At 48.1% G+C, this 27,344-nt stretch overlaps 1 protein-coding gene across 1 annotated transcript; it reads left to right on the plus strand.

The window, feature by feature from the left end:
* Positions 1-2,741: 2,741 nt before the first annotated feature.
* On the plus strand, positions 2,742-26,496 carry podxl2 (podocalyxin-like 2). The gene is made up of 8 exons (XM_078210186.1): positions 2,742-2,784; positions 9,015-9,296; positions 13,798-14,384; positions 17,724-17,801; positions 22,546-22,702; positions 23,986-24,047; positions 24,852-25,031; positions 26,287-26,496. The coding sequence occupies exons 1-8, from the start codon at positions 2,742-2,744 to the stop codon at positions 26,494-26,496; spliced, it is 1,599 nt and encodes a 532-aa protein (XP_078066312.1).
* The last annotated feature ends 848 nt before the right edge of the window (positions 26,497-27,344 follow it).

The following is a 27,344-nucleotide window of genomic DNA, read 5'->3' on the forward strand; positions in this document are numbered from 1 at the left end:
ATTATTGAATCTGCGTCCACTCCTCCTTGCGGCAGCGCACACATCGAGTCTGCCCCGACAATAATACCACCCAGGTCCTATCTCCGAAACCCCACACACTTACCCCGCTAATCCCTCTAACATACACATCCCAGGACACTGTGGGGCAATTTAGCATGGCCAATCAACCTAACCCACACATCTTTGGAGTGTGGGAGAAAACAGGAGCACCCGGAGGAAACCCACGCAGACACGGGGAGGATGTGCAAACTCCACACAGACAGTGACCCAAGTCGGGAATCGAACCTGAGTCCCTGACTCTGTAAGGCAGCAGTGCTAACCACTGTGCCACCATGCCGCTCCTCAACTCATAGCTCAAGCTCAAGGCCAGTCCCAGTAGATACTCAGGATGAACAACTCTGAGTCTGGCGGACTCTAGGAACGAACCCAGGGAACCAGGAAAAATGTGGCACTGCCTCTTTATCGGAAGAGTGCCATACTGCTCACAAGTAATTAATGACCCAGGAGAATTATGGCACTGTCCCTTTTATTATTTGTGTGCCTTTAATTGGGCGGCACGGTGGCACAGTGGTTAGCACTGCTGCCTCACAGCGCCAGGATCCCAGGTTCGATTCCAGGCTTGGGTCACTGTCTGTATGGAGTTTGCATGTTCTCCCCGTGTCTGCGTGGGTTTCCTCCGGGTGCTCCGGTTTCCTCCCACATTCTGGAAGACGTGCTGGTTAGGTGCATTGACCCGAATATGGGTACAAATTTGGCTTGATGAGAGAAGCCAGAGGGTGGTTGTAGAGGGTTGTTTTTCAAACTGGAGGCCTGTGACCAATGGTGTGCCTCAGGGATCAGTGCTGGGTCCACTGTTGTTTGTCATTTATATTAATGATTTGGATGAGAATTTAGTAGGCATGGTTAGTATGTTTGCAGATGACAGCAAGATTGGTGGCATAGTGGACAGTGAAGAAGGTTATCTCAGATTGCAAGGGGATCTTGATCAATTGGGCCAGTGGGCTGACGAATGGCAGATGGAGTTTAATTTAGATAAATGTCAGGTGATGCATTTTGGTAGATTGAACCAGGGCAGTTAATGGTAGGGCGTTGGGGAGATTTACAGAACAAAGAGATCTCGGGGTACAGGTTCATAGCTCCTTGAAAGTGGAGTCACAGGTAGACAGAGAGGTGAAGAAGGCATTCAGCATGCTTGGTTTCATTGGTCAGAACATTGAATACAGGAGTTGGGACGTCTTGTTGAATTGTACAAGACATTGGTAAGGCCACACTTGGAATACTGTGTACAGTTCTGGTCACCCTATTATAGAAAGGATATTATTAAACTAGAAAGAGTGCAGAAAAGATTTACTGGGATGCTACCGGGACTTGATGGATTGAGTTATAAGGAGAGGCTGGATAGACTGGGACTTTTTTCTCTGGAGCGTAGGAGGCTGAGGGGTGATCTTATAGAGGTCTATAAAATAATGAGGGGCATAGATCAGCGAGATAGTCAATATCTTTTCCCAAAGGTAGGGGAGTCTAAAACTAGAGGGCATAGGTTTAAGGTGAGAGGGGAGAGATACAAAAGTGTCCAGAGGGGCAATTTTTTCAGAGGGTGATGAGTGTCTGGAACAAGCTGCCAGAGGTAGTAGTAGAGGCGGGTACAATTTTGTCTTTTAAAAAGCATTTAGACAGTTACATGGGTAAGGTGGGTAAAGAAGGATATGGGCCAAATGCGGACAATTGGGACTAGCTTAGGAGTTAAAAAAAGGGGCGGCATGGACAAATTGGGCCGAAGGGCCTGTTTCCATGCTGTAAACCTCTATGACTCTGAATAGGCGCCGGGGTGTGGCGACTAGGGAAATTTCACAGTAACTTCATTGCAGTGTTAATGTAAGCCTTACTTGTGACTAATAAATAAACTTTACTTTAGGTTTCCTCTGGATGCTCCGGTTTCGTCCCACAGTCCAAAAGATGGTTTGGTGCATTGGCCGTGCTAAATTCTCCCTCAATTACCCGAACAGGTGCTGGAGTGTGGCGACTAGGGGATTTTCATAGTAACTTCATTGCTTTCCCGAGGAGATGCTTGCTGGCATCACACCTTGTGCCCTCTCTGTGCGGTTCTCAAACACCCACACTGTTACTCATGTGCAGGCAAACAAAACAGGCTGTCAGATTGAGTTGACCTTTCAGCTTGCCCATGTTGGAGGATTCTACCCACACACTGCATCACCACAACCTATTAACGCAGCTGAGAAAACATCATGTTTCTCCTCTTTAGATTTTTCATTGACAGTCTGAGATCAGCTCAGTGGGTAGCACTCTCGTCTCTGAGTCAGCAGAATGTGGGTTCACGTCCCACTCCAAAAACTGCAGCACAGAAACCTTGTCCAACGCTCCCAGTGGAGTGCTGCTCTGTCAGAGGTACTGCTTTTTCCATGTGATGCCCCCCCCAAGGCCCCGTCAGTCCTCTCAGAGAAGATGTACAAGATCGTAGGACACTATTTGAAGAAGAAGAGAACGGGGGCATGGGGGTCGTTCCTTCAATGTTTACCCTTCAAACAATGTCACTGAAACGTATCTGGTCATTCTTAAGTTGCTGTTTGCTGTGTTCAGATAGCTGCTGCATTTCCTTTGTAACCACAGTGACGAAGCTTCTAAGGTTCTACTTTTGGATGCAGCTGTCCTGCAGTTGTGAAGGGCGCTATATAAATGCAAGTTCTTTCTTTCTCTCCCCACCTCCCCTGAATGTTCTCTTGATGTTTGGCTACAGAAGCCGAATTGTACTTTGCCCTTTGGTGCGTCAGCCCTGATGAGTTTCACCCTCGGGACATCGTCTCGGGACGTGACGGGTAGGCACGGCGCTCATGCAATTCCCACCCCAATCCCGTCGCAGCCGAGCTCAACATTCCCAGTGGATGGCTGCCCAGTCAGAGGTACAGCCTTCTGGATGAGACTGCCCCCCCCCCCCCCCCCCCCCCCCCCGTCTGTCCACTCAGGCGAGGTGTAAAAGATTGTGGGGGCGATTCTCCCATCCCACTGCGCTAATTTCCTAGCACAGTGGGCCGGGAGAATCGTGCGGGTGGGGGGGGCGATTCGTGGGATTCCCGCGAGGGTTCGCGCCCCGCTAGCGTGTCTCAGTGCCGGATTTGGAGCAAGAATTTGCATGATATTTTACATATCATTTAAACGCTCTTAGCGAGCCTGGGACTGAAGTCTCGAGGCCCACTCGCCTCTCCCACCCCGTCCCCTGAAATCTAATGATATCCACGCTGGTGGCCACTGCAATGCACAGAGTGTGGGAGATTTGAGCCTGAACTCCCACTGTAAAAAAACCAGCGTGAATTACTCCAGTTTTCCTGCGAATTCAACACTTTGAATTTTTGGGGGAGAAATCCACCCTGTGTGTGTGTCCTCACTGGATTACCCCTCTTGCCCATTCTCCTACGGGATATGTGTAAGAACTGGAGGCGACTCAATGTGGCTCCAACAACAAGAAGGCTTTATTAAACCATGTTAACTGGTTACACTATAGGGTCCGGCAGACACATGGCACAGGTCTGCTCTCTCCTCCTTCCTGGCACCAACTGAACTCTTCCCAGTCACCAGGACTCACGCCCTCGCTCCCTATTGGGCTGGATTCCCACGCTTCCGTTCCATAAGGTCCGCCTGATCATGTGGCCCGCGAAGGATCACCCCTTAAAGGGGCCACATTACCACAATATGATTCAGGGCAGGGACACCATTCAGTTATTTTATTTCCTCTGTCCCTGTCTACCGCTGACCCCCCCCCCCCCCCCCCCCCCGCCCCCCATGCCTAGCCCAGAGTTCTGGGGTGAATTGTAGCCCCCCCCCCCAACCCTTTGCAACAGCCAAAGCCACATAACTCGCCATAATCCAGAATGAGAACCTCCTCACCTTAAGAACGTAATAAAGGACAAAGAAAATTATTGCACAGGAACAGGCCCTTCGGCCCTCCAAGCCTGCACCGACCATGCTTAAAATAAAGTCTATTTATTAGTCACAAGTAAGGCTTACATTAACATTGCAATGAAGTTACTGAGAAATTCTCCGACTGTGAAATGCTGCCCGACTGAACTAAAACCCCCTACCCTTCCAGGGACCATATCCCTCTATTCCCATCCTATTCATGTATTTGTCCAGACACCCCTTAAAACTCACTATCGTATCTGCTTCCACTACCTCCCCCGGCAGCAAGTTCCAGGCACCCACCACCCTCTGTGTAAAAAAAACTTGCCTCGTACATCTCCTTTAAACCTTGCCCCTCGCACCTTAAACCTATGTCCCCCAGTAATTGACTCTTCCACCCTGGGAAAAAGCTTCTGACTATCCACTCTGTCCATGCCCCTCATAATCTTGTAGACTTCTATCAGGTCACCCCTCAACCTCCGTTGCTCCAGTGAGAACAAACCAAGTTTCTTCAACCTCTCCTCATAGCTAATGCCCTCCATACCAGGCAACATCCTGGTAAATCTTTTCTGTACCCTCTCCAAAGCCTCCGCATCCTTCTGGTAGTGTGGCGACCAGAATTGAACACTATATTCCAAGTGCGGCCTAACTAAGGTTCTATAAAGCTGCAACATGACTTGCCAATTTTTAAACTCAATGCCCCGGCCGATGAAGGCAAGCATGCCGTATGCCTTCTTGACTACCTTCTCCACCTGCATTGCCACTTTCAGTGACCAGTGTACCTGTACACCCAGATCCCTTTGCCTATCAATACTCTTAAGGGTTCTGCCATTTACTGTATATTTCCTATCTGTATTAGACCTTCCAAAATGCATTACCTCACATTTGTCTGGAAAATGCCTCACATTGGACACAGAAGAGTGCAAAGTAGCTGTTAAAATTATTTATTCCTAAAAATTATATTCTTATGTGTCGAGGAAGAGCATTTGTGTTGGGGGGAGGGGAATGAAAAATCGGATGCCTGATTATAAGATAGTCGCTAATTAATCCAAGGAAAAGATCAGGAGAAACCTCTTTGCCCAAAGTGATGAGAACAGGAACTGGATACCGCGGGAGGTGCTTGACATAAATAATGATGATGTGTTTGAGGAGAAGCCAGATAAACACATGACGAATCAGGGATAGAAGGAGCTGCAGCTGTGAGGAGATGACATCAGATGGGAGGAGGCTCAGAAACACCAGTTGGGTCAAATGGCCTGTTTTTGCACAGGTTTTATGTAAGTCTCTGTAAGGTGGATTAAACTTCACTACAGTAAAGACTTTCTGTCCAGCACAGCCCTCAGTGTGCTTTGTACATTTTTAAAATTCATTCATGGGATGTGGGTGTCACTGGCTAGGCCAGAATGCTTTACCCATCTCTAATTAGGGGCGGCACAGTGGTTAGCACTGCTGCCTCACAGCGCCAGGGACCCAGATTTGATTCCCGGCCTTGGGTCACAGTCTGTGTGGAGTTTGCACGTTCCCCCTGTGTCGATGTGGGTTTCCTCCGGGTGCTCCGGTTTCCTCCCACAGTCCAAAGATGCCTGGTTAGGTGAATTGGCCGTGCTAAATTCTCCCTCAGTGTACCCGAACAGGTGCCAGAGTGTGGCGACTAGGGGATTTTCACAGGAACTTCATTGCAGTGTTAATGTAAGCCTACTTGTGACATTAATCTATTTAATCATCAAATCGCCCCTGTGGTGGTGAGCTGTCTTCTTGAACCACTGCAGTCCATGTGGTGTAGGTACATCCACAGTGCTGTTAGGGAGGGAGTTCCTGGATTTTGACCCAGTGACAATGAAGAACCAACAGTATATTTCTAAGTAGGGGTGGTGAGTGGTCTAGAGGGCAACTTCTAGATGGTGGTGTTGTCATGTATCTGCTGCCCTTGTCCTTCTAGAGGAACTGGAAGGTGCTGTTTAAGGAGTTTGGTGTATTGCATCTTCTAGGTGGTACACACAGCTGCCACTGTATATGGATGGTGGAGGGAGTGAATGTGCATGTGGTGCCAATCAAGCGGGGCTGCTTTGTCCTGGATGGTGTTGAGCTTCTTGAGTGTTGTTGGAGCTGCACCATCCAGGCAAGTGGAGAGTATTCCATCACACTCCTGACTTGTGCCATGTAGATGGGGGTGGACAGGCTTTGGGGAAGTAGAGAGTGAGTTCTTGCTGCAAGATTCCTGGCCTCTGATCTGCTCTTGTAGCCATCGTATTTATATGGTTGATTCAGTTCAGTTTCTGGTCAATGGTAACTCCCAGGATGTTAATAGTGGGGGATTCAGCGATGGTAATGACATGGAATGTCAAGGAGCAATGGTTTGATTCCCTCTTGTTGAAGATGGTCATTGCCTGGTACTTGCATGGTGCGAATGTTACCTGCCACTTGTCAGCCCAAGCCTGGATATTGTCCAGATTTTGCTGCATTTGAACATGGGCTACTTCAGTATCTGAGGAGTCATGAATGATACTGAACATTGTGCAGTCATTGGCGAACATCCCCACTTCTGACCTTTATGGTAGAAGGAAGTCATTGGTGAAGCAGCTGAAGATGGTTGGGTCTAGGACACTACCCTGAGGGACTCCTGCAGTGATGTCCTGGAGCTGAGATGACTGATCTTCAATCACCACAGTCATCTTTCTTTGTGCCAAGTATGACTCCAACCAGTGGAGAGTTTTCCCCCTGATTCTTATTTGCTAGGGATCCTTTATTCCATACTTGGTCAAATGCTGACTGGTGTTGCTCCTGGCATGCTCTCCTGCACACTCCATTGAACCAGGGTTGATCCCCTGGCTTGGTAATGGTAGAGTGGGGATATGCTGGGCCATGAGGTTACAGATTGTGGTCGAGTACAATTCCGCTGCTGTTGATGGTCCACAGCACCTCATGGATGCCCAGTCTTGAGTTTCTAGACCTGTCCGAAGTCTATCCCATTTAGCACGGTGATAATGCCACACAACATGATGGAGGGTATCCTCAATGCGAAGACTGAACCTCATCTCCACAAGGACTGTGCGTTGGTCACTCCTACGAATGCTGTCATGGACAGGATGCATATTTGGCAGGCGGGCTGGTGAGGATGAGGTCAATTATGTTTTTCCCTCTTGTTGGTTCCCTCGCCAACTGCCGCAGTCCCGGTCTACAGCAATGTCCTTTAGGACCTGGCCAGCTCGGTCTGTGGTGGTTCCACCGAGCCTATCTTGGTGATGGATGTTGAAGTCCCCACCCAGGGCCAATCATTCCTTTTAGACTTTATAACAGTTCGATACAACTGAGTGGCATTTAATAGTCAGCCGCATTGCTGTGGGTGTTACACATAGGCCTTGTTTCTTTCCCTGAAGGACATTAGTGAAGCAGGTGAGATTTTTATGACAATCAACAATGTTTTCATGGTCATCATTGGACTTGTAATTCTTACTGAATTCAAATTCCACCAGCTGCCTTGGTGGGATTCGAACCTGGGGCCCCAGAGCATAACCCTGAGTCAATAGATTACTGGTCCACCGACAATACCACGATGTTACCGCCTCCCCGATTTATTGTATATTTGTTAAGAAAAGTCTTCAACTATTAACAACTGAACCCATTTATACTCTATTTTCTTTAAGAGAACATTTAAGTTGCGAAGGAAAACCGGCTGTATTTATTTATATTTGAAGAAATCTGACAGAATTTGAGCTTAAAAGATTTCGCTGAAACAGGTTACAATGTCGAAATGAGTTGGGGACAATGGAAGTTTCCAGTTAGTAATATAATGTTACCTCTGTCCAGCTCTCAGTCCTGCTTTGATCGCACACAGGCTCATCTCAGCCTCCCATCCATTGACTCTGTCTACACTTCCCACTGTCTCGGCAAAGCAGCCAGCATAATTAAGGACCCCACGCACCCCGGACATTCTCTCTTCCACCTTCTTCCATCAGGAAAAAGATACTAAAGTCTGAGGTCACGTTCCAACCGACTTGAGAACAGCTTCTTCCCTGCTGTTGTCAGACTTTTGAATGGAGCTACCTCGCATTAAGTTGATCTTTCTCTACACCCTAGCTATGACTGTAACGCTACATTCCGCACCCTCTCCTTTCCTTCTCTATGAATGGTATGCTTTTGTCTGTATAGCGCACACGAGACAATACTTTTCTCCGTATGTTAATACATGTGACAATAATAAATCAAATCAAATCAAAAAAATCTCTTGAAACCCTTTGACAATTTGTTTTCTGAGAGTTGATTTGAATGTGATATTCTCTGAGTAACTGAGTTTGTGCGCGTATTATGGCCAGGAAGGGATGTGGTACAGGATTTTGTTTTGGGGTGTTCTGGCCATTTGTCTGATTGCGGGGGACTTGAGGAGGTTGCGAGGCTGGGTAAATTGGGTCTGTACTTTCTGAGGGTTAAAAGAACAATGAATCCTTGGCGGGATCCAAAATTCCCGCCAAAAGTCAATGAACTTTTGTCTGCCTCGCCAGATTTTCTGTCACGCCTTGGGTTCTAGTGATCTCATTGGAACGTACAAGATTCTGAAGGGGCTTGACGGGATAGACAGTGAGAGATTGTTGCCCCTAACTGGGGAATCTGGAACATTGTCGGGGGCAAGGGGGGGTGGGGTGGCGTGCACAGCCTCAGGATAATGGGCCAATCATTCCAGACTGAGGCCAGGAGAATGTTTTCCCTCAGAAGCTTCTAGAATCTTTGGAATTCTCACCGCCCAGAGCGATGTACATGCTCCGGGGTTGGGTTTATGCGAGACTGGGACGAGTATCTTTTTGATCTCTCAGGGAATCGAGGGCTACGGGGAGTGGGTAACAAAGTGGAGTTGGCGATGAACCACGATCTTATTAATGGAGGGAGTAGGTTTGAGGGGCTGAATGGTCTACTCTTGCTCCTTGATGTTTGTAGAAGATGGTGTTCAGATACGATTTATGCAGAATCATTCCATATGAGGCTCAATGGGTTAGGTAGGGTCCATTGAAAAAATAGATTGCATGTATGTCTGTCGAGAGAGATGAAAGATTGCCTGTGGTTTGTTGTGATTCGTAAACCGACGCTGATTTTGTTGAATTTTACCCCAGTTTTTTGTTTAGGTTCATTCTACTTTGCTCTTGCGATGACTGGAGGTACAGTCACTGACGTATTCACAGCTGCTCCCGGGAGGGACCTCACCACAATGTCTAACCTGGAGCCGACATCAGCAGAAGTGGAAACAGATGAATTATGGACAGAGGAAGAAATAGCCGACAGCTCAGTGACTGGGACATCACTGGCGGGGGTACATTTTCAGGAAGAATTGAACAGCTCACCCTCTGAGTCGTCCTGGAGTCCTGGGGTACATGAAGAGCGAAGCCTTTCTGCAGGTTTGTCTGCTAGTAACCCTCAGTATTACAGGGAGGGGCTTTCTTCCAGTTTCTTCCAGTCCTGCTGCGTTGAGTGCGGATTGGCCTCTGCTGAGTCTGTGGATTGGACATTCTTCTAGGATGTGGTGCAGAGTTTGCCCTGGCACATAGGGGGCTGGCACTAATGCCCCATCTGTTGAGGATGGCCAAGCAGGGGCCGTGAATGGCCCTGAACTTGCTGAGGGTGGACCACCCTCCGCTTGGAAGGTTGAAACCAGGCAGTTGTTGGGTTAGGTTGGAGACCAGGTACTCGTTTGTCATATCCTATCATTCCCATTTGTATGTCCAGGTGGATTTTGCGTTGAAGTCCTGAGTGAGAGGGTTTTTCCAGAAGGATTTTCCTTCTCAATAGTAAGGGCGGCACGGTGGCACAATGGTTAGCACTGCTGCCTCACAGCGCCAGGGACCCGGGTTCGATTCCCGGCTTGGGTCACTGTCTGTGCAGAGTCTGCACATTCTCCCCGTGTCTGTGTGGGTTTCCTCCGGGTGCTCCGGTTTCCTCCCACAGTCCAAAAGACGTGCTGGTTAGGTGCATTGGCCGTGCTAAATTCTCCCTCAGTGTACCCGAACAGGTGCCAGAGTGTGGCGACTAGGGGATTTTCACAGTAACTTAATTGCGGCGTTAATGTAAGCCTACTTCTGACTCTAATAAAAAGTCTCACGACACCAGGTTAAAGTCCAACAGGTTTATTTGAAATCACGAGCTTTCGGAGCGCTGCTTCTCCATTCACCCGATGAAGGAGCAGCGCTCCGAAAGCTCGTGATTCCAAATAAACCTGTTGGACTTTAACCTGGTGTTGTGAGACTTCTTACCGTGTGTGGTGAACCATCGTTGGTTCCCACTGTGGGGAACCATCGTTGGTTCCCACTGTGGGATTGTTCTAATGTTGTTGTTGGGCTAGGGTGGGATTGATACACCTGTGGTTATAACTGTTGTGGCACATCCCAGTCGGGCTCCGCCTCCTGGGAGAGGTATAAGACCCCCTGCTCGGGCGGGACCTCTTCAGTCTGGGATAGTGTGTTAAAGTTCTGATAGTTCCATTGTTAGTTAATAAAAGCCGCCTTTTACCGAAGCTTTGTGCCTCGTGTCAAATTGATGCGCATCACCGTGCCCACCCCAGTCCAACGCCGGCATCTCCACATCATGGCTGCTTCTAGGTAATGGACAGGCTGTTATGTAGTGCGCCATGTCCTGCGTAAAGTAGTATTCCCTGGCCTGAGATTTGGCCTTCAGGATAGTGTGTGCTTCGATGTACGAGATGGTGTTCCAGGTTTGCTTTCCTTTTGAGCTCACAGAAATGTTCCTATTTGAGGCTGAAGATTCCTTGGATCAAATTCTTTCTGGGAATTACTCTTTCTAGCGATTGAGGGCTGTGTTATTCTGACTTTTTGTTTCTGTGTGACGCTCAGATAAGCTACTTAGAAAAAAAATCCTGGCTGGAATCTAATCTTTACCCAAGCCCCTGTGTTTAACATAACGAATAGATGCTGTAATCAAAGAAACGCATTGAGCTGCCCAGTCACGATTTAGAGCAACTGACCTACATTTATATACTGGGACCTCTGTGTGACCAATTAGGGCTTAAGGAATTGGTTTCCTTGATCCTCAGAATTCTCCTTAATTAGTTTTGTAGAGTTTTTATTTGAACGGTGAGCATTGCTGGCTAGGCCAGCATTTATTATTCATCTCTAATTATCCTCGCAAAGATGGTCGTGAGCTGTCTTCCTGAACCGCTGCCGTCCAAGTGGTGTAGGTACACCCACGGTGCTGTTAGCAAGGGGGTTCCAGAATCATAGAATCCCTACAGCGCAGAAGGAGGCCATTTGGCCCATCGTGTCTGCACCGACCACAATCCCACCCAGGCCCTATTCCTCTAACCCCACGTATTTACTCTGCTCGTCCTCCTGACGCTATGGGGCAATTTACCATGGCCAATCAACCTAACCCACACATCTTTGGATTGTGGGAGGGAACCGGAGCACCCGGAGGAAATTCACGCAGACACGGGGAGGACGCGCAGACTCCACACAGACAGTGACCCGAGCCGGGAATCGAACCCGGGTCCCAGTGCTAACCACTGTGCCATCATGCTGCCCCAATTTTGACCCAGTCGTAGTGAAAGAATGGCTGGGGAGGCAGTGTCATAGTGGTATTGTCACTGGGCTAGCAACCCAAAGAGCCAGGGCGAAGCCTGGGGACCCGGGTTCAAATCCCACCACGGCAGAGAGTGAAATTTAAATTCAACATAAATCTGGAATTACGGGGCCAGATTCTCTAGCCTCGCTCACAGCCGGGGTTCTCCTGTCCCGCTGCAGTGAATGAAGATTTGGCTGAGTGGCAAATTCTCCCTCTTTGCTTGCCGTGGCGGCGGGGACCTGAACGGGCAGGGAATTCTGGCCATAACTCGAATAATGACCATGAAACCATTGCCAATTGTCGGAAAAACCCATCTGGTTCAGTAATGTCCTTTAGGGAAGGAAATCTGCTGTCCTTACCTGGTCTGGCTTACATGTGACTCCAGAGCCACAGCAATGTGGTTGACTCTCAACTGCCCTATGAGATGGAGGGCAGTGGGGATGGGCAATAAATGCTGGCCCAGCCAGTGACACCCTGTTAATGAATAACATTTAAAAAAAAATTAAAACATAGTTTGAAGTCAGGATGGTGAGTGGCTTGGAGGGGAACTTGCAGGTGGTGGTGTTCCCATGTATCTGCTGCCCTTGTCTTGCTCGGTGGTAGAGGCCGTGGGTTTGGAGTGGGCTGCCAAAAGAGGCTTGGCAAGTGCCTGCAGTGCATCTTGTAGATGGTACACACTGCTGCCACTGTGCGTCAGTGGTGGAGGGAGTGAATATTTAAGGAGGTGAATGGAGTGCCAATCAAATGGCCCGCTTTATCCTGGATGGTGTTGAACTTCTTGAGTGTTCATAGGATTCCTACAATGCAGAAGGAGGCCATTCGGACCATCGAGTCTGCACCGACCACAATCCCACCCAGGCCCTATCCCCACTACCCCACACGTTTACCCTATTAACCTGACACGAGGGGCAATTCATCATGGCCAGTCAATCTAACCCACACATCTTTGGGATATGGGAGGAAACCGGAGCACCCGGAGGAAACCCACGCAGACACTTACAGGATACTGTGAGGCCTGGATAGAGTGGGCGTGGAGAGGATGTTTCCAGTGGTAGGAAAAACTAGAACCAGAGGGCACAACCTGAGGCTGAAGTGATGATACTTTAAAACAGAGATGAGGAGGAATTTCTTCAGCCAGAGAGTGGTGAATCTGTGGAACTCTTTGCCGCAGAAGGCTGTGGAGGCCAGGTCATTGAGTGTCTTTAAGACAGGGAGAGATAGGTTCTTGATTAATAAGGGGATCAAGGGTTATGGGGAAAAGGAGAATGGGGATGAGAAAAATATCAGCCATGATTGAATGGCGGAGCAGAGTCGATGGGCCGAGTGGCCTAATTCTGCTCCTATGTCTTATGGTCTTATGGACATGGGGAGTTGCACCCATCCAGGCAAGTGGAGAGCATTCCACCTCACTCCTGACTTGTGCTTTGTAGATAGTGGACAGACTTTGGGGAGTTAGAGGGTGACTACACTTCAAAAGTGTTTCAGTGGCTGTAAAGTGCTTTGGGAAATCTCGAGGTTGCGAAAGGCGCTTTAGAAATAAATGCAAATCTTTCTGTATATGTGAAACGAGAAGAAATCATTTCACACGTGGAGGCTGGAATTTTCCAGCCCTCCGCGCCGGAGGGATTTTCCGGTCTCGCTGATGTGAACGGAGATTTAATTGGATCTCCTTGGGTCCTCCCGTGGCTGGAACGCTGGATAATTCTGGCCAGAGTTGTTAGGATCTGGGACATGATAGATGGGCAGGATGCTGGAATCAGATCCCAAAAGGATGTATATTTACGTATGACATTCGGGACCACAGGGTGGCACAATGGTTAGCACTGCTGCCTCACAGCGCCCGGGACCCGGGTTCGATTCCCGGCTTGGGTCACTGTCTGTGGAGCCTGTACATTCTCCCCATGTCTGCATGGGTTTCCTCCCACAGTCTGAAAGACGTGCTAGTTAGGTGCAGTGGCCATGATAAATTCTCCCTCAGTGTAACCAAACGACTAGGGGATTTTCACAGTAACTTCATTGCGGTGTTAATGTAAGCCTACTTGCGACACTAATAAATAAACTTTAAGGCTATGGGTGAAGTGCTGGCAAGTGGGATTAGGTGGGCAGGTCAGGGGCTTTCATGCGTCAGTGCGAACTCGATGGGCCGAAGGGCCTCTTCTACACTGTGGGATTACTGTGATTCTATTTGAAGAGGCCTCACTTACAGGTTAATGGGGAGAATGTTGGAGGCTGGAACTAATTGAATAGGCCGATCAAACAGCTGGCTGTGTGGATACCCTTCTCTTCTCTGAGAATCAATGTAAGCGTTGTCCAATCTCGTTTCAGATGCCAATTCTCCGCTGGTAACTTCGGTGCTGGTAACTGGAACCGGTGAATCAGATGCAGTCGGTGCATTTGCCTCTTTGCCGCGGGCATGGGTTTCCCCAAGCACTGAGACCAGGCCGCCAGGCCGCGGGCAAGAGCAGGCAGTGCCAGCCATGTCACCAACCAGTCTCATGTTCATGAGCACCAGCTTTGCTGCAGCCAGCTCACACGGGGAGACCCTGGGCAGCGACCCCGGCGACCAGGGGGATGGACTGGATGCTCGGGAGCCTGGAACGGACTCGCCGGCTGAATTTAATGCCTCTGATCCTCACACCAACTCCTACTCCTCGCCGCAACCGCCCCAGCTCCTTCCGGCCAACACGGCGGTGGCCGGAGCAGTTGCTACGACCACCACAGGCAGAGATGTTGTCTCCTCGCAAGGCCTACCAGTCACCGACGGGAAGGAGATGGGTTTCAGTGTGACAGATCCAGACGGCTTGTATTCACTGGAAGCGACATCCAACGTGGAGGAGTCGGGTTCCAGTGCTCCCACCTCCAGTGGCACCAAACCCACCACAGCCAGGGAAGAACCCCAGAGCACCACACAGGTAATAAATATAATGCAAAACAGTCACCTTTCATCACAGAATCCTACAGCACAGATAGAGGCCATTTGGCCCATCGTGCTGTGTTGGCTCCTTTGAAAGATCTTGAAAGGGCGGCACGGTGGTTAGCACTGCTGCCTCACAGCGCAAAGGACCGGGTTCGATTCCCAGCTTGGGTCACTCCCTGTGCAGCGTCTGCATGTTCTCCCCGAGTCTGCGTGGGTTTCCTCCGGGTGCTCCGGTTTCCTCCCACAGTCCAAATATGTGCAGGTTAGGTGGATTGGCCATGCTAAATTGCCCCTTAGTGTCCCAAGATGTGTAGGTTAGGGGAACTAGTGGGGTAAATATCTGGGGTTACGGGGATAAGGCGGGGGAGTGCTGATAAGATGCTCTGTCGGAGAGTTGGTGCAATCCCAATGGGATTCTATGCTTCAGTTCACCCCACTGGCCCCTGATCTTTCCCCATGGCCGTGCAATTTTACTTTCCTTTTCCAATTGTTTATCTAATTCTTGTTTGAAGGTTATATTGAAATTGCTTCCACTGCCTTTTCAGGCAGTGCCTTCCAGATCACAATTTGCTGCAAACACCAAAATAGCTGCTCATGGACCTCGCTGACTCTTTCACTAGAACTCTTAAATCTGTCCCTCTTAAACACCTCACAGAATCATAGAATCCCTACAGTGCAGAAGGAGGCCATTCGGCCCATCAAGCCTACGCCACAACAGTCCCACCCAGGCCTTCTCCTTGTAACCTCACGTATTTACCCTGCTAGGCGCTCTGACACCAAGGGGCAATTTAACATGGTCAATCAACTAACCTGCACATCTTTGGACTGTGGGAGAAAACCACTACCCCTATCAAACATTCCCTTAACTTCTGTTCTAAGGAGAGTCTCTCTCTCTCTGCAAAACTGAACTGCTCCATCTCCGGATTCTTAGTAAATCTCCCTGGATGCTCTGTGGTTTAAGAATGATATTTGACTGTCTGCTGATCTATCCTCTTAACCTCAATCTCCAATTATTTCTTTTATAATTAATGAACACTCAAAGCAAATGAAAAGATTTTTTTTTTTCTGAAGCGCCCCTTCCCCAGATATTTCTCCCCGTTTTTTTTTTTGCATTGTGGAAATGCCGGGGAAATTAATCTTCAGCCATTGAAGGGGACGGCACAGTGGTGAGCACGGCTGCCTCACAGCACCAGGGACCCGGGTTCGATTCTGGCCTCGGGTCACATGGAGTTTGCATGTTCGCCCTCTGTCTGCGTGGGTTTCCTCCGGGTGCCCCAGTTTCCTCCCACACTCCAAAGATGTGCAGGTTAGGTTGATTGGCCGTGCTAAATTGACCCTAGTGTCAGGAGATTGGCAGGGTAAAATGTGAGGTTATGGGAATAGGGCCTGGGTGGGATTGTGGTCGGTGCAGACTCGATGGGCCAAATGGCCTCCTTCTGCACTGTGGGGATTCTATGATTCTGTGTCTGGTGACTCGGGGGCAATCTAGGAGGATTGGCAATGCCAGGCTACATCCGCGCCCCGCTCGGGTTAATGAATGAGGCCTTTGTTTCCAGAAAGGTCTATTAATGACCGGACCACGGATACCTTCAATGTCCTCCTGAGATGGCAGGGTTTGCTTTTGTGTGTGTTTTTTTTCTCTCTATATTACAGGCTGCTGCAACAATGAAACGGGGGCTGCTGCACAGTCTGAGCAGAGCTGGGACTCGTGTCTTCCCGAGATGCCAATGTTCTGAGTTGAATTCCCTCCCTCGTCAGGGACAAGTCAGCATCACTTTGAGTCAGTTCTGTCGTGATGCACGTGCGCTGTTGCACCGTTATTTAATTACTTGCTCTTTAAAAAACAGATATCAGTTCATTTAGATTCCTCACGCTCGCTGCCTGTCGCCTGCTGCTGCACTTGCTCCAGGGCAGTGCAGGCCGAGGCTGTCGCCATGGTTACCACCGGCAGCCCCGCTCTGTTGATGGGGTGGTTAATTCTGTGCCAGATTTGAAACCCGATTTGAAAGCCTCCTGTCCACTGGATTGAACCAAAGAGTCATGCAGCAAGTAAGCAGGCCACTCAGCCCATCATGCTGGTCCCAGCCCTTTTGAAAGGGTTATAAGTTCATAAGATATCGGAGCTGAATTAGGCCATTCGGCCCATCGAGTCTGCTCCGCCATTCGATCATGGCTGATATGCTCCTCATCCCCATTTTCCTGCCTTCTCCCCATAACCCTTCAACCCATTCCCAATTAAAAATCTGTCTAACTCCTCCTTAAATTTACTCACTATCCCAGCATCCACCGCACTTTGGGGAGCGAATTCCACAGATTCACAACCCTTTGGGAGAAGTAGTTTCTCCTCAACTCTGTTTTAAATTTGCTACCCCTTATCCTAAGACTATGACCTCTCATCCTAGAATGTCCCACAAGAGGAAACATCCTCTCCATGTCTACCTTATCCATACCTTTTATCATCTCATATATCTCAATTTGATCTCCCTTGTTAACCCCATTAAATCCACCTCCCTGATACCCACTGCCCTCCGCACTATTCCTGTGGCCCTATAAGTGACTCCTTTTCAGATATGTAATCGAGCGTGACAAATTGGAAACCTTTCAACCCACGAACCTGGCAGAAACACTCCAGAGTGGGGAAGTGGAATTGAAACCATGTGAGAGACTTAATCTCCATAAAACCATAAGACATAGGAGCAGAATTAGGCCACTCGGCCCATCGAGTCTGCTCCGCCATTCAGTCATGGCTGATATTTTTCTCATCCCCATTCTCCTGCCTCTTCCCCATAACCCCTGATCCCCTTATCAATCATGAACCTATCTATTTCTGTCTTAAAGACACTCAGTGACCCGGCCTCCACAGCCTTCTGCGGCAAAGAGTTCCACAGATTCACCATCCTCTGGCTGAAGAACTTCCTCCTCATCTCTGTTTTAAAGGATCGTCTCTTTAGCCTGAGATTGTGCCCTCTGGTTCTAGTTTTTCCCACTGGTGGAAACATCTTCTCCTCGTCCACTCTATCCAGGCCTCGCAGTATCCTGTAAGTTTCAATAAGATCCTCCCCCCTCATCCTTCTAAACTCCAACGAGTACAGACCCAGAATCCTCAACCGTTCCTCATACGACAAGCTCTTCATTCCAGGGATCATTCTTGTGTTACTGTTCAACCTTTCTTCATAGGATGGGCCCCTCGTCCCAGGACTGAGTCCAGTGGCATTCTGACCTCTTGTACAGTTTTGTTTTTAAGCTGTGCCCCTCTCGTGAATACAGAACTCTCGCATACTGTCCCACTCTCACACCGTTACAACTTACACATGGTTCTTATGCTTCTCCTCAGCAGGTTATCTGCAAGGACTGGAGCAAGTTAGCTGGCAAGAGTTACGTTATCCTAAACATGACCGAAAACATTGACTGTGTGAGTATTAAACATTTAACACAAACTCCTCTATTTAATCCAATTTACCGTTGTTATCTCTTCCTTATTGTTGTTGGGCTCCCTGTAATTAGAGATTTCTTAAGTTTAAATAGTGGGGGGATCTCGTGTGGCCTTGCTGTCAGCAACACGTCAAACAGCAGGTAGCATTTTCCCCTCTGAGGCAGAATGGGTTTTTGGAGGTCCAGACAAACCACCACCCCCCCAACTCCAGAAATTCAAAATTGACACAGGACACTGCAGAACTGAGGGAGTGCTGCAGTGTCAGAGGTGCTGGCCACTATTTTTGAAGAAAGTGGGGGTAGGAGGATTTCTTTCTGAAATCCTGGCCAACATTCATCCCTCAATGCACAAAACTAAAACTGAGTTACTGCTCCTTGCCTCATTGCTCCTTGTGGGAGTTTGTTCTGCACAGAATGAGCTGCCCTGATAGCCCTGGGTTAAAACAGACCTTGTGTGAAAACTATTTCATTGGCTGTGAAGAACGTTGGGACATCCTGAAGTTGTGAGAAATGCTAAATCGGATGCTTCAGCGATAGTAAGGGGAGGCAGTGGCGTAGTGGTATTGTCACTGGACTGGTAATCCAGAGACTCATGTAATGCTGTGAGGACCCGGGTTCGAATCCCACCACGGCAGATGGTGAAAGCTGAATTCAACTAAAAATCTGGAATTAAGAATCTACTGATGACCATGAAACCATTGTCGATTGTCGGAAAAACCCACCTGGTTCACTAATGTCCTTTAGGGAAGGACATTTGCCATCCTTACCTGGTCTGGCCTATATGTGACTCCAGAGCCAAAATAAATGTGACTGACTCTCGACTGCCCTCTGAAATGGCCTAGCCAAGGGCAAATAGGGATGGGCAATAAGTTTGTAATAAAATCAAAACAAGCACTGGGGGTGCTTTCCAAAGGGATAGAATTGAAAAACAGAGAGGTTATCACATCCTGGTTAATCCAAGCTTGCAATGCTATGAACAGTCATATTAAAAACAGGTATAAGAGGCACTGAAGATGGTGCAGAGAAGATTTACAAAGATAACTGCAGAACTACAACGTTGTAGCTAGCAGCAAAGATTGAATAAGTTCAGTCCGACATCTATCACAATTGCGCTGAAGCACCTCAGAGTGCAACTTATCTATGAGGCAGTCAGGACAAGCCCAGGACACATGGACTGGCAGTGTGGCAGGAGCCTAGGATAGCTTGTAGTCTCTTAGGGTGGCTAAGGAGCAGAGGGAATTGGAAGCCTAGTCAAGGGGTGGCGTAGTGGTATTGTCATTGGACTAGTAATCACGCCCTGGGGACTCGGGTTCAGATTCCACCCTGGCAAATAAATATCTGTAACCAAAACTCCAATGGACCATTGTTGTAAAAACCCACCTGGTTTATTAATGTCCTTTAGGGAAGGAAATCTGCCATCCTTACCCGGTCTGGCCTACATGTGACTCCAGAGCCACGGCAATGTGGTTGACTCTCAAACAGAGGGCAGTTAGGGATGGGCAATAAATGCTGGCCCATCCAGCAACATCCACATCCTCTAAAACAAATAAACGATTGTTTGAGGGATAAATATTGAACCTGTCAAAGAAAAGGGTTCAGGGAGGTTTTTGAAAGCTGTTGATTAAATAACACTGGGTATCGAATTTAGTGACCTGACTATTCAACATTCTGAGGAAACATTCTGAGGCCCTCGTCTTTCCGCACCTGAAACAATGTTTACTCTTCATCTTTAGTGTACGTACCACTGATATCTGAATTCTGAGTCCCTGAGTTCTTTTACCAGTTTTAGTTTAATTATTGGGGAGTTCAGCGTGTTACCATCATCCTGCCTCGCCCTGGCCTCTTGTGCAGATGTAATTTGAATTGCTTGCCCCTCCTGGGTCCCAAGCTTTGGAGTTCCCATCCTACACCCAGGGCTGGTACAATCACTAGGCAGTCACCAGGAGCAGAAAGTTTGGCCAGTGAGACAAAAATCTGAATGAACTATTCATGGAGACTACATAAGTAAATAAACAGTCTTCAGCAATGGGAATGAAAGGTCAAAATCTACATGTATACATCCCGATATACTGACACGGATTTCCATGGATTTACACAGCAGTCTCTCCCACTATTTCCCAATGTTCCTCTTCCTATTTATGTTACAGATTTACAAATCTGTACCTCTGAATGACTATTCCAAAACTGCAAACCAGGTGGCACAGTGGTTAGCACTGCTGCCTCACAGCGCCAGGGACCTGGGTTCGGTCACTGTCCCAGCTTGGGTCACTGTCTGTGCAGAGTCTGCATGTTCTCCCCGTGTTCCTCCGGGTGCTCCGGTTTCCTCCCACAGTCCGAAAGACGTGCTGGTTAGGTGGATTGGCTATGCTAATTCTCCCTCAGTGTACCTGGACAGGTGCCGGAGTGTGGCGACTAGGGGATTTTCACAGTAACTCCATTGCAGTGTTCATGTAAGTCTACTTGTGACACTAATAAATAAACTTTAAAATGATGAGAGGCAGTGGTGTAATGGTATTGTCACTGGGTTAGTAATCCAGAGACCCAGGGCAACGCACTGGAGACCCGGGTTCGAATCCCACCACGGCAGATGGTGAAATTGGAATTCAGTAAAATCCGGAATTCGGAGTCGAATGATGGATTATGAAACTATAAAACCATTGTCGGAAAAACCCATCTGGTTCACTAATGTCCTTTAAGGAAGGAAATCTGCCAACCTTACCCGGTCTGGCCTACATGTGACTCCAGAGCCACAGCAATGTAGTTGACTCTTAACCGCTTCTGAAATGGTCGAGCAAGGCATTCAGGCTGGAATTTTACCGCCTCACCCGCCACGGCAATCGGAGCGGGCGAGAGGCGGAGCACGGGAAAAGGTCCATTGACCTTAGATGGGATTTTACGGTTTCGGATCGGTAATAAATGCTGACCCGATGCCAGCATCTCCTGAACGAATCAAAAAACGTAATTAAACCTGATCCACTCTATAAGAGTACTGATTGTGTAAATTGTGCATAAAAGTGTTGCTGGGACACACACTGTTGCATAATGTGCATCATATTACACATTATAATCTGCATTTTGTCCAGTACAGACTGCGAACAGTGCAGACAATGAGAGTGCGCAATCCTTGTTGCAATATTCTTCCTGGAAGATAAATCTGTAATTATAAACGCAGACTTTGTATTCATACTTAACGCAAAATATTCATGGTCTAAAGTTGATTGTTGGGGGGGGGGGGGGGGGGTCGGGGGGGTGGGTGTGAGACTGAAGGTTCGTCAAGGGCGACACTTCTCCACCTGGGACGACCCCCTGAAAACCCACCTCTTTGAACAAGCCTGTCTGACTTCACATCTCCCCACCTGGCTCAATGGTCTGTCTTCATTTTATAAAGGTCTTGTGAAGTGACTGAGATGATTTATTATGCTAAGGTGCTATAAATATAAGTCGTTGTTGTTGCAATGAGCTGCAGTCCCATTAATCACCCGCGGGGGGCAGCATTGACATTAACAGTCATGTTGATATGCAGCGCCACCAGCAGGTCTTCAACTGTATTGCAATGTGGCTGCACAACAACAACTTAAGTTTAAGTTTATTAATGCCACAAGTAGGCTGACATTAACACTGCAATGAAGTTACTGTGAAAAACTTTATGGTGCCTTTAATGTAATAAATCAGTTCACAGAGATGTTATATGTCAAAATTAGACACTGAGTCATCCTCCATCATAGAGTCATAGAGGTTTACAGCATGGAAACAGGCCCTTCAGCCCAACTTGTCCATGCTGCCCAGTTTTTACTATTAAGCTAGTCCCAATTGCCTGCGTTTGGCCCATATCCCTCTATACCCATCTTACCCATGTAACTGTCTAAATGCTTTTTAAAAGACAAAATTGTACCCGCCTCTACTACTACCTCTGGCAGCTTGTTCCAGACACTCACCACCCTCTGTGTGAAAAAATTGCCCCTCTGGACACTTTTGTATCTCTCCCCTCTCACCTTAAACCTATACCCTCTAGTTTTACCTTTGGGAAAAGATGTTGACTATCTAGCTGATCTGTGCCCCTCATTATTTTATAGACCTGGATTCACTCTGAAAATCTGGGGACAGGGCCTTTTCCTGTTGGAGAGGCCGGCAGCATGGCGCTGAGTGGGACAAACCTGTCCTATTTCAAAGTCTTATCCCCACATTGATATCTCTCTGCCACCTCTCACCTCTCCATTCTTGTAACCTCCTCCAGTCCCTTTAAACCCTTAACTTTCACAAACTCTCTGTGCCTCTCACTCTGCCTCTTGCACATCCTCCATTGCCGAATGTTTCTTCAAGCATCCAGACCCCAACTCTTGACTTCCCGAAACCCCTCCATCTCCCCAACTCCTTTTCCTTGTTTAAGACTCAGCTGTTTGACTGAAAATTGTCCTCCTCTCTCTTCCTGGTGGCTCAGCTGGAAGCACTCTTGTCTCTGGGGCCACAGGTTCTGGGTCATGATGGCACAGTGGGCTCACCCCAAGGGTCACATGACCCACACTCTTAAAGGGGAAGTACGCAACCCAAGCCCCCAAAATAGATACACATCACAAAATGTAAGTCTTTATTTTAACATTGGCATCCATTCTCCCTTGTCTCCGTGATGTCCCTTTCGATGCTTTTCTCTGTTAAAGACGCTATATAAATGCAGCATTGTCCAAGGGGACCTAAGATTAACACTGATTTTCTTCTGTGTATTCCAGGAAGTGTTTCGGTCTCGAAAAGGATCAGAGCTGCTGGGGTTGGTGGCCGGATCTTTCTCCAGGAAACTGAGCACCCCCGCTGAATCGTGGCTGATATCATTGAGCAAACCCAGCGAGGACGACAAGCATCTCCTGATGATGCTGGCAAGTGATCGAGGTGATTACCCAGTCACATGATCAACACCATTGATTGATAGGGACAGGACAATCATAGAATAGTACAGCCCAGGAGAAGGCCATTTGGCCCATTGAGACTGTGCCAGCTCTTTTGAAGGGCAATCCCGTTAGTCCCATTCCCTGGCTCTTTCTCTGTCTCTCTCTCTCTGCAAATTTGTTTCCTTCAAGTATTTAACCATCGCCCCTTTGAAAGCTACTATTGAATCATATCCCGTATCCACCACCCTAATCAGGCAGTGCCTTCCAAATAAAGGAAAAATACTGTGGATGCTGGAATCTGAAACAAAAACAGAAAATGCTGGAAAATCTCAGCAGGTCTGACAGCATCTGTGGAGAGAGAATAGAGCCAACGTTTCGAGTCTGGATGACCCTTTGTCAGGGCTCCGGGATCCATTTCAGGTGTGTGGAGGCCAGGAAGGACGCCAGTGCTCCAGATAGGCCGAGAAGCCCTCACTGCCCATCTTTGACTTGATTTATTATTGTCACATGTATTAACATACAGTGAAAAGTATTGTCTCTTGCGCACTATACAGACAAAGCATACCGTTCATAGAGAAGGAAAGGACAGAGTGCAGAATGTAGTGTTACAGTCATAGCAAGGGTGTAGAGAAAGATCAACTTCGTGTGAGGTAGGTCCATTCAAAAGTCTGACAGCAGCAGGGAAGAAGCTGTTCTTGAGTCGGTTGGTACGTGACCTCAGACTTTTGTATCTTTTTCCCAACGGAAGAAGGTGGAAGGGAGAATGTCTGGGTGTGTGGGGTCCTTGATTACGCTGGCTGCTTTTCCGAGGCAGCAGAAGGTGTAGACAGAGTCAATGGATGGGAGGCTGGTTTGCGTGATGGGCTGGGCTTCGTCCACGACCCTTTGTAGTTCCTTGCGGCTTTGGGCAGAGCAGGAGCCATACCAAGCTGTGATACAACCAGAAAGAATGCTTTCTATGGTGCATCTGGGTAAGAGAGCAGCCTTGCAGAGGGATTCTTCACCACAAACCCCCCTCTCCTCCACTCCCTCTCCAAAGGCGCTAGTCTTAGAGATTGCCCAAATAGCTCAAGACATGGCCGTTCAAAAGATTACCCATATGTGTTTAATAAAGATTGAGTAGAAGAGATTGAGTTATTAAAGAGGAGATGGATTTGCTGAGCTAATGATTGTGACCAGCATGGACCAAGTGGGCCGAATGGCCTGTTTGTGTGTTGTAAAATTCTATGTGATTCTATGTAATATTCATGTTCTGAATAACACACCCTTGTTTTGGTGATCCAGGTACAATACCGGCGAAGGAGGTCCTCGCGATGCTGGGAGATGTGAAGGAAAACCTGAAAGAGGTAGGGCTTCTCATCCTCAACCGCCTCCAATAGGGGAAGAAATGTGGTTGGAATGTGGAATTCACCTCTGCGGGGAGCAGTCAAGGCAAATCACATCGTTTTTTTCTCAGGGAAAATTAGATAAGGATATAAAGGAGAAAGGAATGGAAGATTATGCTTTCAGAGGGTTAAATGAAATGGGGTGGGAGGAGGCTGATGCGGAGCATGAATGCTAGTACAGACCAGTTGGGCCAAATGGCCTGTTACATACATGCTGTATATTCTATGTGATGGCGGAACAGGCTCAAGGGGTTGAATTTAAGTTGAATTTGATTTGATTTATTGTCACATGTATTAACATACAGTGAAAAGTATTGTTTCTTGCGCGCTATGCAGACAAAGCATACTGTTCATAGAGAAGGAAAGGAGAGAGTGCAGAATGTAGTGTTACAGTCATAGCTAGGACGTAGAGAAAGATCAACTTAATGCAAGGTAGGTCCATTCAAACGTCTGACAGCAGCAGGGAAGAAGCTGTTCTTGAGTCGGTTGGTACGTGACCTCAGACTTTTGTATCTTTTTCCCGATGGAAGAAGGTGGAAGAGAGAATGTCCGGGGTGCGTGGGGGTCCTTAATTATGCTGGCTGCTTTGCCGAGGCAGCGGGAAATGTCGACAGAGTCAATGGATGGGAGGCTGGTTTGTGTAATGGACTGGGCTTCGTTCACAACCCTTTGTAGTTACTTGCGGTCTTGGGCAGAGCGACAGACATACCAAGCTGTGATACCTCTTTACTGCTCCTTTTGTTCCTAACGATGGTCTCTTTGCAGATTGGAATCCACAACGTCACGTCTGCGACAGGTTGCCAAGGGAGACCCAGCCAGCCTCGTGGAGATTACGGGAAGCTCTTCATCGTGCTCGTTATCATTGGCTCAATCTGCGCCGTGATCATCGTCTCTGGCCTTGTCTACATCTGCTGGCAGAGGCAGCTCCCAAAGTTAAAGAACATGGTCAGCGCTGTGCCCAAATCTCATGGTAGTAAATGGTAGCAGATGTTACAAAGCCCGCTTATGGGGAAAGCTTGAGGGGGAAGTCAAGTCTTCTCTTGTTTGAGGATGAAACTTGGAGGTGACCAGTCCAAACCAACCTCTTCAAGCTTTCACGTCCTAAATGATGCTCAGAAGATGGCATATAGCTTCTGTTACCGGACTAGTAATCTGGGGGAGGGGGGGTGCGGGGCGACAAGTGATCCAGAGACATGAGTTCAATTCAGTTTTTAAAGAAGATGGTAGATGCAGGGAGGATGTTCCTGATGGTGGGGGAGTCCAGAACCACGGGTCACAGTCTGAGAATTCAGGGTAGACCATTTAGGACGGAGGTGAGGAGACATTTCTTCACCCAAAGAGTGGTGAGCCTGTGGAATTCATTACCACAGGAAGTAGTTGATGCCAAAACATAGAACGCATTCAAGAGGTGGCTGGATATAGCACCTGGGGCGAATGGGATCAAAGGTTATGGGGAGAAAGCAGGATTAGGCTATTGAGTTGGACAATCAGCCATGATCGTAATGAATGGCGGAGCAGGCTCGAATGGCCAAATGGCCTCCTCCTGCTCCTATCTTCTTTGTTTCTATATTTAAAGTTTATTTATTAGTGTCACAAGTGGGCTTACATTAACACTGCAATGAAGTTACTGTGAAAATCCCCGAGTCGCCACACTCCGGCGCCTGTTAGGGCACACTGAGGAGAATTTAGCACGGTCAATGCACCTAACCAGCACGTCTTTCGGACTGTGGGAGGAAACTGGAGCACCCGGAGGAAACCCACGTAGACATGGGGAGAACGTGCCAACTCCGCACGTTTTCTGCACGGAATCGCACCTTAGAATCATAGAGGTTTACAGCATGGAAACAGGCCCTTCGGTCCAACTTGTCCATGCCGCCCTTTTTTTTTTTAACCACAAAGCCAGTCCCAATTGCCCGCATTTGGCCCATATCCCTCTATACTCATCTTACCCACCTTGGGACCTACCTGGCTCTGGGACCTATTGAAGTTCTCTGGAGGGACTGCTTGCAATCTCTTCAGCCCCCACGACTGAGTTCTTTCCCTCAGTGCAGCCAGGACCTCCAGGATTGGAGAGAGGGGAAGGATTAGGAGAGAAGGGAATAAAAAGATATAAAATGTGTTTCAGATAATTTTACTATTAACTTTGAGCGCTTCAACTCTTATTCTTACCCATGTCGATGATCTCCTTTCTTCCCACCAGTCCCATGGCGAGGAACTCCACTTTGTCGAGAATGGATGCCATGATAACCCCACCTTGGACATAACCATAGACAGCACGTCGGAGATGCAGGAGAAGAAGCCCAGCGTGAACGGTGACGCGATGGAATGTTCCGGAGGCTGGAACGCGCTCATCACCAAGGGGTCAAAGGGTCAAGAGCCTGACAGCTTTGAAGAAGACACCCACCTTTAGGAGCCTTCACCACTTCAGATTTAGTGTAGAGGATATATTTTTTGATGGACCCCTGTACTTTGCACAGAGGCGACACTGCTCAATGACCCAATGCTGCCTCCTAAAACTACGATATCCTTTTGCTTTGTGGCACCATCAGTCTGTGGTTCGACAAAACAAAAAAAACCAAACACCAAATATGCACTGAAAGTGGGCCAGGGGAAATTGTTTGGCGCCTATCTCGAGTCGAAGCATCTGAAAATAAAGGTTGGTGGCTCACCTGGTAACTGCTCACTTTCCGTATGGGAATGAGCTGCACACTAAACCATAGACATCGTTGCTCCATTTCTGCGGACCAGGTTTGAGTCTAATCCATTGATGAGGTGGAAGGCCCCTAGGTATGACATTATGGGCAGTTCTTTCCCAATGCACAGTGCAGAATTGCTGGTTGCACATCTAAAGAAAGTCTACAAGGATTTCTGGAACTTCTACAATCGATGAGGCAACAATGGGGCTGGGGCGACTGCACTGAAGATGAGGTTAAGACACATTGGGTTAGGTTTCTCCATTGGAACCGGTCAAGGTGAATGGGTTATGGGTGGCTTTGACAGATTGGTAGGCTTAAGTCGTTGTTGGGAAGTGTTCAAAGAGGTTTAAGTCTGCTTCTCGATGCAGTGCCTAAGCACGGGAAGGTTTGCAGTTGACAGTGCAGTCTTGCAATGGAAAATTATCCCATTCTTCATATCTACCCTTGGCAATCGCAATACTCACCACACAAGAACTGCAAAGTCATACTAGCAGCTTCCACAGGAACCATGTGTGATTATGAAGTGCATATTTATTTGAGTCGGGTTTAAGGCCCCTCTTTG

This window comes from Mustelus asterias, chromosome 3 (assembly GCF_964213995.1).
Source record: "Mustelus asterias chromosome 3, sMusAst1.hap1.1, whole genome shotgun sequence".
In the NCBI taxonomy this organism is placed as follows: Eukaryota; Metazoa; Chordata; class Chondrichthyes; order Carcharhiniformes; family Triakidae; genus Mustelus; species Mustelus asterias.